Source organism: Ictalurus furcatus, chromosome 27, assembly GCF_023375685.1.
Source record: "Ictalurus furcatus strain D&B chromosome 27, Billie_1.0, whole genome shotgun sequence".
In the NCBI taxonomy this organism is placed as follows: domain Eukaryota; kingdom Metazoa; phylum Chordata; class Actinopteri; order Siluriformes; family Ictaluridae; genus Ictalurus; species Ictalurus furcatus.
The window spans coordinates 17,594,810-17,612,556 of NC_071281.1; the positions used below are offsets into that span (position 1 = coordinate 17,594,810).

The window sequence follows — 17,747 nt, forward strand, 5'->3', positions numbered from 1 at the left end:
TAGTGTTACCATGACAACCACCTTCTGTTCGTCACTAGCTGCAGTAGCTAGTTTGCTCAACATTTAGAGTCTGTAATGAGGTGCCCGCGTCATGCTGTAATCGCGGACGCGGTTGGGCCAGCTAATTTAGTGACATCGTACCGTACATAGCCTCGCCCCAAATAAGTCTCTGTTTTAAATAGAGAAATGTCAATTAAGTTTTCTGTAAACAAATCTGATCCCAAATAATAGATTCATGCAAATCAGATTCAGCCTCCTGGAGGACGCGTTCATATAAACATCATTTTAGACTTCAGCATGATTTTTAAACATTAAAAAAACCATGGCTGGAGAGAGTGCAGTTATAAGCGAGCGGATTCTGGGGACTACCAGCGATACCATCTCTATTTTAAATTGAGCAGTAACAATATGTGGAGGAGGGCAGTGGAAAATCGATTAGCTCTTTTTTTTTTTTCTTCCCGAGGCCACGGTGAGCCGAAGCCGCAGAGCCCGCAGAAGAGTGAGAGAAAAACCTTGGAAGGATAAAAACATCGCCTCAAAACATGTTTATACAATAAACAACCTGCTTTTACGTCAGAGTCTAACGCTGCGTTAGTCAGTGCAGGTGTTCAGTCATTTATTCTTACTCTTATGATTCTACTTTCACTTTTCATACAGCGCGTTAGCGTGTTAGCTGTGTAACTTATTCAACACCCTCGGACAAAACCTAGGATTCTGACTGAAATATTTTAATTACGTATTTAATTATGTAGGCGTAACTCATGTCAGACGTCAACGAGTCCCCAGGATTTCTGTAGGAAAGTTGAAATTTAAACACAAAAAATATGGAGAAATAAATGTTTCTATTAACTTTAACTTAAAAGTTTGCTAAAATAGGTTACATATACATATATATATATATATATATATATATATATATATATATATATATATATATATATATATATATATATATTTATATATATATATATATATATATATATATATATATATATATATTAATAAAACCCATCCTATTTCATGTTATACGCAGTTAACTTAAGTACTAGTTTGTGTTTTAGAGTTAGCTAGCGAGCTAATTATTTTAGCTGGGTTTTCCACAGCGTAACTGCGTTTAAATTGGATGGTAAATCACGTGTGAATCACACAGTAGGAGAAAGTAACCGATGGCCTGTTGCTGTGGTCAGCTCGGTGTAGTTGCGAGGTAACCATATTCACACGCTGCAGGTGTTTTTCCACTTGTTTTGGCCCGAGTGCTGACAGCTTGTTAACATTTTCAGACTAATGGCATCATTTACGTTTCACTGTGGACGGCGTCACTGTGTGTCAGAAGGTACTGCGATTTATCGTCCTCGTGCTGCGTGAACAAGAGTCACGTGACAGATTTGACTATGGTCCTATAGTCTGTTGGCTACGTAGCTAAACTTAACATTAGGTGAAATTTAAATCGAAAGTGATTACATAAAAAGAACTAAATTGAAGTCCTTAATTAATTTATTAATTTATCAGAAAAACACGTCAAATTGAACGTCCGTTTCATTTTATTTTTGGATATGACAAAGATGGGAGGAGTAATATACAGTAAAATACAGTAATAATGACTTTCCTATTTTTAATTCGTACAGTTATCGTAACGCATAGGTGCGTTTAGAGTCTTTTGAGTCTCTGTTTCACGTAGTGATGTTCTTTGTCTCTGCCTTTTATATTATATTCCATACAGGTGCAGTTTATTAGGTGCACCTATACTGCATCTCAGTGTATACAAGATTATTTATTATATTAACTTGCTTACAGAGTTCTTGCTCTGTAGCTCCTCGGGTTTTGTCCACCCAGCACTTATTTATATTCTCCAGCAGTACATAGTTTTTCCGGTACACCACACACACATACACGCGTCTCTTTTTGCCTCTTTCAGCTGATTTGGTTTCTTGCTTGTGGCCCTTTACTGATTCGTCATGAGTGCAAGATTACAGCACGAAGCATTAAAATCTCAAACCTCATGACTGAGACTCATGACAGCAAGTTTGTCTAATATAACAAAAACAACGGAGTTATCGGTACACTTTCCCTCTACAGTCAGAAATCCCACCTGAGCTCAAACTGACAACATCAAGGAAGGACACAGGAAGTTACAGTAGCTGCTTTGTACTGATGAAACAGCTTCTGTTTCCTGTTCCTCGTTGTCTTTTTGGGTGGACATCATATCATAAGACTTTTTATTTGTAACACAGTGTGCTGTAAGGAAACTAGGCCACTCAGGACAAAAAGAAAACAGTCTGGAACCTAATCTCGAACAGTTCTGCGCTTTTCTCAGGTGCAAAGTTGTTTCCAGCACCAAAATGCGAGAACTGGTGACATCATGGGCTTGTGGGTGGAGTCATTTGATCACCAGGACAAGGCGTTAGTTACATAAATTCCTCTCACATTTGCAAATTTGTAACAATTCACATAACAGTTCATACAAAATGCTACAGTAGTTAAGTTTAGGATTGGGGCGGGGTCAGTGTTTCTCATGGAAACCAGCAGAGATCAACAGACCCGTGAACCGAAATCTGAATATGTAAAATCGACATACGAGTCTGGAATGACGGACAGTTATAAGCATAAGCATTTTGAAATCTCAGATATTAACAAACCCCGCTGACCGGTGCTCACATGTCGACGTGATTTCCCTCTACATCTCTACCTACAACAAAGCGAGGTGTAAAAGGAGTATAAAAGATCATTCTTTTTGTAACTACAAATCCAATACATTTGTGGATATTTGTTGCTGTGTATCAGGAAACTCCAGCATTGTGTCAGCGGCAAAGATTTACTCAAAACACGTCCACCTGCGTGTAAGCGCACAGTCAATGTCAAAGTAAAACCTCAGAGCCGCTCGTTACAGTCCCTCCAGGCATTAACGCCAAATCAAGCGAACGCCGCAATATTCGGAGGAGCTCACCATTTTTAAAACTTTCGGGCCGAGACACGTCACGTGACGTCATCACGATGCGCGTTGAGCCAAAGCGCTCTTCAATTCACATGTGTCGAACGAGTACAGCTAAAAGGTCTCGTTTACCAACAAATGTAACCGCAAAAGACCATGCAAAACTATTTTTTTTCCTCAAAAAAAGCACAAAAACACGTCTCGAGTCGCATCGCAAATTTATTAAAAAGTTGCCGCAAAATCAAGCATTTTTGACTGTAACATTCACAAAAGAAAAACAATGTATGGAAATCCTGTACGGATTGCCATTAGATTACGCTCCCAGTTGGCAAGAACCAACACATACAGAGAGAGAGAGAGAGAGAGAGAGAGAGAGAGAGAGAGAGTGTAAAGTTCACGGACAGTCCATTTGCTCCCTAAAAGAAGTGTACATTGCTCAAAGGCCCCTACAGGCAAGCGAGCACTCGACGATGACTTTAATACCACTCATAATTCATCTCTGTTTAAAAAGATCATTTCTTCCACCGAGTGCTCCAGCACAAGCTCTCCTCACATCTATTACCTCCACTTATCTGAAAATAATTCCCATCCTTGTACCCTATCGGTAATTTATCTCTGAGTAATCCTGCTCTCTGTGGGCCTTATTCTACACACCCCCCTACACCTACACACTCACCTACACCTACACACACACACACACACACACACACACACACACACACTGTTCAGGGGTCGAGGCCATCTAGGAGCTTAAGAAGACACTTCACAGGTTCGTCGAGTCAAAAGCAGATTCGCCTTCTGACATTTAAGCGCAGACTCCATCTGACACTTCCCTCTTCTTTTTGTTCTTAGAGCTTTAAAAGACTGTAAAACTGAGGCTGCTGTCTGTATAACACTTTAAACACACACTTTTATGAACACGCATGGCCTGTCTTAGAGAGTCCTAGCTAATTATACAGTGTATATTCCATTATGTTGACATTTTGGGGTCTTAACATCAATAACTCCTTTTTTTAAAAAAAATGAAAATAAAAATTGCAATTTCACACACTGACAAAATCTGTTATGGAGACTATACTTAATAGTGATGCACTGTTTGTGTAGGTTAGAGACGACAACACCACAAAATCATTACAACTCCTAACTTCTTCTTCTTTATGTTTAAACTAGCAACAGTAATGAACCCTGTGTTCACATTAGCGAGTGACAAAGTGACAGGCGATTGTTCATTTTCTATACACACATAACACGGACGCGTGATTACATCAATTTCAGTGTGTATTGAGATTTTCTAAACTTTATGCAAATTAGATCGCTGTAAAGCAACAAATCCAAATGATTTGCCCTGAATTATTCTTCATTTTTTCCCCACTCAGTACCAACTTAAAAAAACGTCTAAAAAGAACATCATTTCCTGTCGTATACAACCTGTCATTAAATGTGTATAGAGAGATTATGAAGAAAAATAAAGCTTGGAAGGAAGTCGCAGAGATCGTTGGTGTCTTTGGAGAGAGTTTATAACTAGTACAGTTAGCTTGCATTGCTAATTTGCTAATAGCTAACTGGAAGCCAGGTATGTGACGTAAATCAAGCGACTGATTTTCACACTGATTAGTGCGTTATTTAATTTGTGTTTAACTAGTTCGATATATATATATATATATATATATATATATATATATATATATATATATATATATATATATATAGATATATGTATAGATATATAAGTATATGGTGATGTCTCTGGTGAGTGTATGTAGCTAGTACAGTTAGTTTGTAGCATACATCAAAAAACAAATTTCACACTTTACATTAAAAAAAAAAAGAATACGAAATTAAATTGTATATTGTAGTAAATCATGTGTAAAACGTTTGTGGACACTCAACTGAAATGTTTCTCATGATGTTAAAAACCTTTTGATCTGAAGGTGTGTGATTAAACGTGTGAAATCGGTGTCGTAGACAGAAATATAATCGTGCCGACGTATTCGTTTCTTTCATTAGAAAACTAACATTTCATTTACAGAATAATAGGAGGAGGTGATATTTATATAATATTATAGGCTTAAATTAAATTTAAAAAATGAAATGAGGCTTTATTTGAGCACTCCGTACGTGAAACAACTCAATAAAGCCTTGTTTTGTCGTGTTGTTGCAATGAGAAACAGCCTGAGGGCGCTGTGGGATCCGGTAATGGGAGAAGGAGAATTAGTGGATAATAAAAAGATGGAGTCAAACACGGTCGCACGTTTCTCTGACGAATACGTTATTGCTTTTACAAGTGTAGTATATCACAAGCCTATAAAACTTTGAAAGAAATACCAGTAGGACGGTAACTTAAATAATATGTTAAAAACGCGGCTGGGTGACACCACCCCCCACCCCCCCCCACCCCCACAAAGCCGACATATGGCTTCATCCAACTTTATTGGTTCTCCTCTCTCGTTAGGCACGAATCCAAAATGTTCCCAGATCGCCGATGTAACATTTTCCCAAATGGGAAACCATCTGGTTTCCCATCGCAGCGGCAGAACCCGAAGAGAAATAGCAGAATTCGAAACCCTGACTGGATTTTGCCGCGCTCAAACAAACCCGCGCCAAACGAACAGGCAACAGCAAATAAGGTTTGATTTTGATTATGTAATTTGCGTATTAACATAAAATCTCACGCTATATGGTGTGCTATAAATACAAATGAATATTGCAACTGTTATTATTAATAGACTTTTATACAAAATGTTGTACTTTGTGCTTGTCATAGTGTGCACTCAAGCAGAAACATTAACATTGCGTGTGATGTGACGCCACCATGGTGGCAAACTACCACCACTATGGTGCGGTTGTCATGGCCACCGTCACAGCCCTAGCATACACACAGTTGATAAATGAAGCCCCGAGTTCTGCAGAAAAAGTAGAAAAGGACAGGAGTGAACAAAACCGCGAAGAGAAAGATCAGTTGTCCGGTTCTAGAGCCCGAGGGTGTGAGATTACAGATGGGAGCAAAATGTATCAACACAATGTGGCTAAACATCTTTCCATAGCCTGGAGTTCAGCAAATAATGCACTTCTTCACGGCTTGGAAAAGGGGTAGAGCGTCGTACACTGTTGTACAGCAGGAACTTTACTGTGACAAGAGCGTGTGTGTCTACACGGCTTCCAGAGGAACCTGTCCCTCATGTAGAAGTGTGGATTTTTTAAGTACACACACTGTGTTATGTTAGCTCGCTACTTAAGCAGGCTATAACAAGTGTTTTGTTATGTTTAAACGTTATTTCTATGCTTCTAGTTTATTTTGTAATCAAAAAAATTGTTATTTTGTCACTGCAGCACATTAAAAGAGAGGTTCTTTTCTGTCTTTGACACTTTTACATCGCTAGTGTGGATTTGAGGATAATGTCATGATGTCCTGAACGACACAATCACATCATCAGAAGTGCACCAGGCAATCACACACGCTCACGGAAACATGCTGGCACTCGCTACCGCACCGATTATTCCAAATAATCACCTCAGACACGAGGAAGCTCCATTTTCACAATCTTTCCATTACAGTGTTCTTCACATCACACTGAGGCAAGCGCTCATGTTTAACGGAAGCCAGTTTCCAAAATCGAACGCTAAACACAGGTGAGTCAGCTGAAGTAGTTCACTGAGTGAAAGTGTGACTCACCGGAGGCGTTCTTCAGGTAGCCATTAGAGTCCACTGACGTGTACATGACATACGGCCCGGGCTGATTCACACCGAACGGCTAGGAGAAAAACACACACACACACACACACACACACACAAACGATTAAAAACACAACTATCTGATGAAATCGAATCCAAATCATTACTTTGTTGAATACAATTACAGCCCTTTCGAGGAAATTCATTCGAGTCAGCAGATGGACACAACAGTACAGCGGTCACACACTCCATCTGCTCACAAATTGAAATAAAACCACGGGCATCAACGCAGGGCTGGGCGATGTGACAGAAATATCACATCACCATTCCTGAAGGCACGATGTGATACGTGACGTGCGTGTTACGATACATACGAATATTAAAGAACGGTTTTTATTATTAATAAAGAAATATATAACTATGTAGAACAGTTCTAAATACTAATATATGAGTTTATTCTTAATAAACACATTTATAATGCATACATTTTAAAAATGTAGATTTTATTGATGTAGATGTAAATTTTTGTACACAATCTTTATAAATAAATTGTAAAAGAATGTATTTTTCAGCGTTAATGTTTTATTTACCTGCGACAAAACGTGGATCGGATATCCGTTCGCTACAGGATTTAGATTTTGGAGGTTTTTTTTGTGACTGTTGTGGCCAAAAATGGTTTGGTTTTTTTTGTTTTTTTGGAGGAAGCACAAAACTCGAATTGGCAAAATGGTTACGTGCGGTCTTTCGCAGCGATGTTTGATGGTAAACGAGACCTTTTAGCTGGACTCGACGCACGTGGATCGAAGAGCGCTTCGGCTGAACGCACGTCACACGACACGTCACGACACGTCACGTCACGTCACGACACGTCACGACACGTCACGACACGTCACGACACGTCTTGTCCCAAATCTGCGGTAATTTTGAAATAATTGCAAGCTCCTCTGAATATTGTACAGTTTGCTTGAGACTCCTGATATCAGAGCAGTACAGAACGAATCTGACCTGATCCTATAACAAATGGAAAAGAATTTTGAAACGCTCACATATAAACGTGATTGTATTTTTGATTGATTTTGAATTATACTTTAATGATTTATTATAATTAACATTTGTTGTATCCCGCGTGTCGAAGTCAGTCATGTAGGTATTTTATCCTGTATTTTTTAAGTGTTGTAGTTAAAACCATCATTTTAAAGCTTTGTAGTTTTCAAAGAAAAAGAGAACAACCATCAGATAGGTGTCGATATCTGCTCACGACACGATTGATCACGATATCAAACTCACATCCCCGTCTTGCCCAGCCGTACTTTAAGGACTTAAACAGCTCTAAATTAGAAACGAATCCAAACGGTCTTTAAAGAGCGACGAATCGGATCATACGAAGACGGCTCTAAATCGTACGAGAACATTATTATTATTATTTAGAGAAATCTTTAACGCAGTGGATCATTGATCATGTGATAAACATTTCACTCTCTCAGAAGGACAAGGACTCCAATAAAAATGATGGACAGATCCAGCGAGACAGGGTTTATAGAGGATTAAAGAAATGGACAGACAGACGGAGCAAGATGAAGAGATGATGGAGAGATGGATAGAGAGGAGGCTGATGATGATGGAGGAGTAAATATAACAGGGCAAGAGGGACAAAATGCATCACATCCATCACTATCTTAGAGGGCACTGAACTGAATAAAATAAACAGAGAAGGAGTGATGTGACGAAAAGATGAGGGAGGAGTGAGCTTACCTTCACTTTGTCAGGACAGTCATTAGAGCACAGCCCACTGAGTACTGGAGAGAGAGAGAGAGAGAGAGAGAGAGAGAGAAAGAAATAGAAAATGAGAAATAGGTGTAGAGAGAGAGAGAGAGAGAGAGAGAGAGAGCAAGAGGCAGAGTGACAGACAGTGAGAAACGGAGAGGGAGAGAAAGAGAGACAGAGAGAGATGGAGTGAGAGACAGAGAGAGACAGAGAGAGACAGTGAGGGAGAGAAAGAGAGATGAGTGAGAGCCAGACAGAGTGAGGGAGAGAAAGAGAGAGATGGAGTGAGAGACAGTGAGGGAGAGAAAGAGAGATGGAGTGAGAGACAGTGAGGGAGAGAAAGGGAGAGATGAAGTGAGAGAGAGAGACAGTGAGAAAGACAGTGAGGGAGAGAAAGAGAGATGAGTGAGAGCCAGACAGAGTGAGGTAGAGAAAGAGAGAGATGGAGTGAGAGACAGTGAGGGAGAGAAAGAGAGATGGAGTGAGAGACAGTGAGGGAGAGAAAGAGAGAGATGAAGTGAGAGAGAGAGAGACAGTGAGAAAGACAGTGAGGGAGAGAGAGAGAGATGAGTGAGAGCCAGACAGAGTGAGGTAGAGAAAGAGAGAGATGGAGTGAGAGACAGTGAGGGAGAGAAAGAGAGAGATGGAGTGAGAGAGAGACAGTGAGAAAGACAGTGAGGGAGAGAAAGAGAGATGAGTGAGAGCCAGACAGAGTGAGGTAGAGAAAGAGAGAGATGGAGTGAGAGACAGTGAGGGAGAGAAAGAGAGAGATGAAGTGAGAGAGAGAGACAGTGAGAAAGACAGTGAGGGAGAGAAAGAGAGATGAGTGAGAGCCAGACAGAGTGAGGTAGAGAAAGAGAGAGATGGAGTGAGAGACAGTGAGGGAGAGAAAGAGAGATGGAGTGAGATACAGTGAGGGAGAGAAAGAGAGAGATGAAGTGAGAGAGAGAGACAGTGAGAAAGACAGTGAGGGAGAGAAAGAGAGATGAGTGAGAGCCAGACAGAGTGAGGTAGAGAAAGAGAGAGATGGAGTGAGAGACAGTGAGGGAGAGAAAGACACATGGAATGAGAGACAGAGAAAGACAGCAAGAGAGAGAGAGAAACAGAGAGAAAGACAGCGAGAGAGAGCGAGACAGAAAGAGTTAGAGAGAGAATTAGTTACTTAGTTATAATATTAATATTGTTACTCTTCATCTGTCTCTCAGCGTGATTGCAGAGTGTGTTGAGAAACACGCTGAGAGAAAAGCAAAGGAAATCACATTAACCCCACAGTAATGCCATGAAGAAGTGTGTACGAGTGTGTATGAGTGTGTACGCTAGTTCGCACCTAATGAGGCCAACACACACTCCATTACACAACACATTTCATATTACAGAGACAACAAACAGCATCGACAAAAAAGCGTGCCCATTACACCTCCACGTTAGACAGTCTGTGTGTGTGTGTGTGTGTGTGTGTGTGTGTGCATTTAGAAAGAAGGAAAGCCAGGCTTTTTATTTCACATGCTTAATGTTAAACGCAATTAATAATAATAAAAAAAAGTTTGTTCACTACCACTGAAATAAACTTAATTAAAATATAAACGAACACATAAAAATGTCCGGATTATTCATCTGACATTTCTGTGGAAAGGCATGACGTTAGGACTGAAGATAGGTACAATACGTAAACTATTTTTTGTTTTTTTCTTCACGATATCAATAAATCAATCAGCGGTCCTCCTGTATTCACTTATATTTTCACGACACACAGCAGATATTTGTGAATGAGACGCACTCACTCTGTTTTTAAAAAGAGTTCAATAAAAAAAAGAAAACAAGGGCTGGATATAGAGCATTAGTGCGGCCATTAAAGTTGAGAAGAACTGAAGCAGGAACCAAACAGAACGGCGAGAGCGAGATGAAAGCGTCACACCAGACTAAGACGGAAATCAAAGCACACGAAAAAGTGCAGAAATTTATAGACAGGGAAAAAAAAAATGATGAAAGCCGTCATTTTGTCACTCTCTGATGTCGGCCATGTTTGATTTCCCAGAGAACATTCAAACGATCAAACACCTTTTTATTAAATCACTTCGTCGCACGAAGCGAACTGAAGAAGCATGAGGAAACCGAGCATATCCACAAGATCTCGTCACCTGAGATGGATACGGTGGAGGACGTGTGTGTGTGTGTGTGTGAGAGAGAGAGAGAGATGGATGGTTGTCCTTCGTGCCTGAGTGGACGAGGATGCGCTCTGATAAACTGTCCTCCATCTATCTTTTTCTTATATCATCCTCCGGTGTCTGTAATGACATCACGGCTGGGTAGATGTGTAGTTCTGTACTCGATATGAGCCGGACTCTAACTAAGGATGTTTTCACTCTTGGTCCAATTAGTCGAGTCTGCACTCAGGATTGATTTTGGGCTCGTTTGGGGGGTGGGCGGTGGGGAGGGGGTTTGGGGGTGGGCGGTGGGGAGGGGGTTTGGGGGTTGAGGCTTAAATTTGCCAGTTCTCATGCATATAAAACCAACTCCAATCACGTTACTCAACATCGAGCGCAGATCCCACAGCGGGTTTGTGGGCGTGAGGTCCATCCAGATCACCGGTTTTCAAGAAGACCAGCTCTCTGGACCGCTCCCAGGCTCGAAAAACAACGTTCACACGTCACCAATCACACGCAAGTGTAAAATCAACCTGAGTAGTTATGCTGAATTCACTCTGGGTGGAGTTGGAAATGTTCATAAAAGGTTCTTTCTGTCTCCGAGTCTCTCATGTATGGCAGCTTTAAAAGGCATCACAATTTTCTCATAGAGTTTAATGTTTCTTATACTGCATCCAAAATGGCGTCTCTAAATACACTCGCTACATAGGGAATAGCATAACATCGCTACAGAGCGGGTATAGTCCGACCGAACTCGAGATTCAGACTCAAAAAAGTGCGATTTCCGTTCGTTTCTGAGCCGAGGAGTTTTACAGGTTTAAGTTTGAAGTATTTGCTTTGTTGTCGTCGCTTTCCACAATTTCTGCAACCATGGCAACAGGGCACCGTGTCCCAAACTCTGTAGCACCGAATTAAACAGAAGCCGGCTTCATCATCCTTAATCTCATTGACGCTTCATTCAGATGCCGACTTTTAGTCTTCAGTCAAGCGTCAAAACATTTCTCTAAATTCAGATAAAAATTTGTGGATGAAAGCGTGCGATCGACACTTCACAGGATCTGGAGAGGACCGAGAGTGAAGACTGTGAAATTGGAGATTTCACATCGGTCTGTTCTGTTCCACATCACTGAACCAAACAGTCAAAGACGGTGTGTCAGATCAGTCATCTCTCTCTCGCACACACACACACAGCTTGGAAAAAGTCTTTCACTGCCGAGCTGATGTGTAAAGTCTGACCTGAGATCAGCTGGATGTGTGCACTGGCTTCATGTACTCCTTTACTAACACCGATCTGAGAACAGTGCAGCGTGTTGGAGTATTGAGGGATTTTCTCCGTTCTGCTCTACTCCTGATGGACAGCAACAACAACAACAACAACATAAATCATTGTTAAAACAGAAGTGTTTTCTTTAGAGGAACCAATCTCCATTTTACTTGCTGTGCCGGAGAAAAACATGAAGTTTTGGACCAGAGCTTGCCGTAGTCAATAGCGGCGTCTGGTCTAAAGCAAATTGTAATCTATACGATCTCTATTTAGGCATGTTTCATATCCAGTGTGGTGCAGCATGCCTGCCTACGTTCACACTAATCGGACAAAGCAACAGGTGACGTTCATTTTCTATGTACGGGACCCAGTGGTATAGAGACTGCTAGTCACAGAGTCGGGATTCTGCAGAAAGCTCGACAAATAACATGTGAGCAACAAATCCAAAGGATTGGGTAGAATGATTCCTTGAACCAATCGTATGATGATTGTGGAATGGCATTTCTTCAGTAACCCAGTTCTCAGTTCTTCGCTGTCCTGCTTGACTTGGAAAAATAGATGAAAGTAGCTAGTACAGTTAGCTTGTGTTGCTAATAGCGAATACATAGTCTGGTACACAGCATCAAAATCAAACAACCGATTTTCACACTTATTAGTGTGTTGTTTCATTTGTGTTTAACTCTCCATCCATTTTTCATCCCACACAGGGTCGCTGGGAGCCTGGAGTCTATCCCATGGCGGGGGACATGCTGGACGGGGTGCCAACTCATCGCAGACACATTTACACACTTCGGACCATTCGGCAGTGCCGATCAGCCTCGTCTTTGGACTGGCAGAGGAAACCAGAGTACCGAGTGGAAACCAGTGAAGCACGGGGAGAACATCGCACACACGGGGCGGAGGCAGGATTTGAACCCCCAACCCTGGAGGTACATGGCAAACAGGTTAACCAGTAAGCCACCATGTCCCTCTTATGTTTAATTAGTTCGAGGAAAATATATCGAGATATAGGCATTTGGTGTTATGCCTGGTGAGTGTACACAGCTAGTGCAGTTAGCTAACAAAGCTAATACAAAGCCTGGCGTGTAACATTTATCAAACAACCAATTTTCATACATTAATCTATTTAAAATACATTTTAAGCAAAAGTAAAACGCATACCGTAGTAAATTGTGTGCTGTAGTCTATACATTTTGGCTGCTATGCTTTCTCATCAGAAATAAAAACACTGGACGTCCACAAGAGACAGACCACAAGCGACATGAGCACCTTGTTGCTAGCTACTGTGAGCGGAGGGTTAGTCCGTATCTAAACGTGTCAGAAATGCTTGTATCTGGAAGGAGTGTGTTTGTGTGTACATGTTTATTGTCATGCTGCTTGCAGCAAAAAATAGTCTTGAACTGAGATCCAAGCCATGCATTTCGTGCACACAAGCATTGCTGTGCCACTTATAGACTTAGATTATTTTTTTTTGAAAGGAGACATTAATAGTAGTATCCTAATCGCACAATAGAGTAGCAGAATAAAGACCTGAACAGATTTGAAGTGGATGTGGAAGGAACGAAGAAGAGTAGAGCACATAAAGCCTGTTTAACTACAGCACATCCATAAATCAGCTATTTTTCTCTCCTGTCCTCTTTCGCACAGGCGAGGAAGTCTGAAACCATGTGTTTGTGTGCATTTATCTGGGAGATCTCAGTGCTTTAATAGACCTGCCATTTGGAGAACATTTCCAGACGGTTTATGTTCTGCAGACCCTTAATAAACCTTCACGTCCTACAGGAGGTCAGTTCTTCTTAAACAGCCCGGCTTTCAAAAATCAGCTGTATGTATTTATAAAACGTGAGCACTGTGGGGGAAAGAAAAAAAAACAAAACAAAAAAACACGTGTGCACACGCACAGAAAACGTCTTCGTTACTATTACATCCACACGTCTGTATTTTATTTTGGCCCGGTCTCAAATCATGCACCATACACTGTATTCTCAGCCTTGCTAAATCCTCGATGCAGGTGTATTAAATGTCAGGTAGGTGCAAAAAATAGTGGAATGTGTGTATTGATTATGGGCAGTGACTCGAAACGTACAAAAATGGTCCAGAAGCAGCATGTTTTCCATGGCAGGTTTGTATAAAGGTTACACTATGCATTGTGCACCTGACTGTCGCAGAGCACTAATGTCTAATGATTTACACTAAACTCAAACCCCAGATCAGATTATGAATCATGCCTCACAACACTGAGCCAAAAGAGAACAGAACAGAGTGAATGGCTGAACTTTTCCTCCTAGCTGATGTCTGTGGTGTAGCAGATGTTCCTCTCTTTATGGCTCTGCTTCTGTGATGGCTTCACCTTTGTGATGGCTCTGCTGTGATGGCTCCGCCTCTCTTGATGCCTCCATTTCTGTTATGGCTCCGCCTCTCTTGATGCCTCCATTTCTGTGATGGCTCCGCCTCTCTTGATGGCTTCGCCTCTCTTTATGGCTCCATCTCTGTGATGGCTCCGCCTCTCTTTATGGCTCCATCTCTGTGATGGCTCCGCCTCTCTTTATGGCACCGCCTCTCTGTGATGGCTCCGCCTCTCTTTATGGCTCCATCTCTGTGATGGCTCCGCCTCTCTTTATGGCTCCATCTCTGTGATGGCTCCGCCTCTCTTTATGGCTCCATCTCTGTGATGGCTCCGCCTCTCGATGTTGTGTGGATGTGTTTATATGCACTGCTGTTTTTATACATTTTATCATTACTGCTGAATTCTGAGTTTCACCATCAGCATGATATCAGGCTAAAACATTAAATCGTATCATGCTTTTTCATAATCAGATCCACGCATATGTGTTTTGCTCTACTGGTGACTCACAAGGACCCCACCCACTGCGCTAATTTTTCCTCACTCATATTACAACAAATGGTGCCTGGTGTGGATCAGCTCAACTGAGGAGTCAGATTGCTGAAACATGAGGTGAAAGAAATAATGGTGGCAACAAATTGTTTTGCTAAGGTCGCTATGGTAACATGAACGACTTCCAGGTCCGAGTGCTGGTCTGTGTGCAAGTAAACGGCGGTTCTTCTGTTCTTCCCCGAAGAGTGGGAATGATCAGATATTTCAGCCTGGAGTTATCTGCTCATTTGCATCCACATCGTTTCATAAACAGAAAACTCGGAATCGTGTGTCTCACATCCTCACTCCCTCACTTTTGGCTGTTGATTCCGACATTGGTTAGTCCTGTGAGAGGTTTTTTTTTTCCTGTCATGTCATGTCATGTCAAAGGCTATTTTCTATCGTGTTATGCGTTAAAGCTTTCTAAAAATAAAAATTCCGAGGAAACTGAGCCCAAACACTGTGAGCAGATGTTCCTCACTGCACTACATCTGCATCAGTACACAGACATGAACACATTCAGCTTGTTTAGTCCACCCAGTAGTTCTGCCCACACACACACACGCACACAGAGAGAATATGAAACTTCTACAATTTTACAATCACCGAAAATAAATCTGAAACAGATTTACCATTAATGTCATTATACGAAAAAAACATTGACATATGCTCCCTGCTAGGAGGCTCTGTAATTACCCCAGGAATAAACTTGGCAAACTCTAGACTAAATAAATAAATAAATAAATAAATAAACAAAACTTTTTTTTTTTTTAAAAAACCCCCAAAACAACAAAAACCTAATGTCTTAGTAATAATCCTAATGATACATATCTAAATTCATTTAAAGATGTTCTAAGGATAATTCTACATCGTCAGAGGTTTCAGTGACTACGTTTCCACGGACAGCAATAATCTGATTATTGACCTTATTCTGAATAAGACGATATTCTGATTAAGGTGTTTACATGAGTTGCGTTTAGAATATTCCTTTCATGTTCCTGTTTTACATGTTATAGATCATAGAGCTATTAACGTCACACGTCATTATGTCCCCACGTCACGCCGCTTGACGTTGCCTCCAGAATTTCACGTATCGACATACAGGTGGTCTTCGTTATGGGACCGTATACAGTTTTGGGTGTTTTTATTTTTAATTTTACGAAAGCTTCAAGTGCGGTTAATTATTTGTCGTGCTGTACGTGCAAATAGACGACTGCTTGAAGCCGTGGGCTGCGTCCCAAACCGCGTACTTACCGTCTATATAGTAGCTGAAACACATGTATCTCTCCTACTATATAGCAGGTAAGTACGCGGTTTGGGACGCAGCCGTGCTCCCGTTTGCTGTAAAACGGTCGAGCGCTGCCGTGTGTGTACGTGTCCTGTCACACAATGCGGTGAAAACTCCCACACGACGTTAATAGTGTGATTAAGGTGTGTACATGTCTGTAACGAGACTAAAACAGGAATGCTCCACACGTCTTAATTCCATTTATTTGTGTTTACTTTGAGTATGAGACTTTAATTGGATTAAGGTCATCGATAATCTCTGTTTACGTGCTAATATCGGATTATCGTTGTCCGTGTAAACATACTGACTGTCGCAACTGTCTTTGATTGCGGATGTACGAATGCGTCTCAAACCTCGCACTGTGATCGGTTGAACACGGCAGCCAATAGAATTAGAGAAGGGGCGGTGCTTATTGCACATTACTGTACCCAGTAGGTATGTTACAGTAGTGTGCTGTTCTTAGAACGAAATAAATAGCACTGCACACATTTTCAGATTCAATGCAATTAAAAAAAAGACAATTAAAACAGTGTAAACGTTGCAGAGCTCTAATTCTTCATTCTACACACTGGTTTAGTTGAGAAAATGACACATTTTAATTAAAAACAAAACAGAAAGTGGCATGTCCTTGTACAAAATGGCGATCTTATTAAACTAAAACAAATTTAACTTCTCATCTTATATTTTGGTTGGAGAACATTAATTAAGCAGCTAAACACCGTGTCCTCAACTACGAAAAATGACAGGGAATCATTACCGACTGACCCGTAGTGAACCGTTTTCAGATTCTTCTTAGTTCTAGCATGTTTGTATGTGTAGCCGTGACACACTGATGTCTTTCTGTCAACTAGATGCACAATCATAAGCCATAAGCCATAGAAAAAGGGAGATTTTCCGGAGGGTTTTGTATTTGCTCTGTTCGTCTTTAACAGCCGATGTAACCGAGAGAGAGTGAGGAATTTAATGAGAGTCGTACGAGGCGAGGCGATAGTGAAAACAATTTCATTTATAGCTCCTACGAGTTCTCAAATAGACCTTTTTAAAATGCTTGCCTCGCTACTCCTCTAACAAAATAAGTGCCAAAAAACCTGTTTTACATTTTGATACACTGGTTCAAGAGTATTGTTTTTATTTTTCCCCCAGATAAGAACTTTTTAAAGAGGTAAACCGAGACAAGATGAGGTTTCCTCTTTCTTTTGACGAACAAGTGAAGTCTAAGAGTAAATCCTTTAACAAGTCCACTTTACACAATATTCCACCAGTCACCTTGTTGCACTAAAGAGCGTGATATCGGGTCGTACGGTTATTTATTAAACCCATTCGCTCGTCCTGTTCTAAATGTCATCTGCAGCATGTGTTCTCATTTCCTGACTCCCTCCGCTCCTGGATCGATCTGCTCTTTATTAACTGTCCTAATTGAACCGCCAGTTTGAGTTAGCACGGGCGTGAATGAGACCGTGATTAGGACTGGTTTTATGGGCCAGTAACGAGGCCTGGTGGCGCGCTAAAACCAGAAGGACGGCTCCATCGGCGCATGCTAATGCGCTGACCACTAATGGCGAGTTTATGTGTCAAGAGTCATGATTAGCTCCATGTGCAGGTCAAGGGCTTACGAGCTTGGTTTTACAGGGGCTCAAAGAGGAAATGCATACAGTGTATGTATATTATATATATATATATATATATATATATATATATACGTATATATACACACACACGCACACACACACACACAGTGCAGTTTTACACCATTTCTCTTGCACAATATTTCATGTTCCCCTCACTAAGAGAACATCCATAATGGTCTTAT

General features: G+C 41.0%; 1 protein-coding gene and 1 long non-coding RNA gene across 2 annotated transcripts in view; one reads left to right on the forward strand and one right to left on the reverse strand.

The window, feature by feature from the left end:
* The window catches only part of LOC128602766 (uncharacterized), a 28,380-nt gene extending 15,321 nt beyond the window's left edge, over positions 1-13,059 (forward strand). The window contains exon 3 of the long non-coding RNA XR_008384878.1: positions 12,482-13,059. This is a non-coding gene — a long non-coding RNA (uncharacterized LOC128602766). The remainder of the gene's footprint in view (positions 1-12,481) is intronic.
* The window catches only part of itfg1 (integrin alpha FG-GAP repeat containing 1), a 126,182-nt gene that overhangs the window by 20,186 nt on the left and 88,249 nt on the right, over positions 1-17,747 (reverse strand). Inside the window, exons 13-14 of the mRNA XM_053616775.1 lie at positions 8,355-8,398; positions 6,603-6,681 (exon numbers count right to left, since the gene is read on the reverse strand). Coding sequence (XP_053472750.1) covers positions 6,603-6,681; positions 8,355-8,398 — 123 coding nt within the window. The remainder of the gene's footprint in view (positions 1-6,602; positions 6,682-8,354; positions 8,399-17,747) is intronic.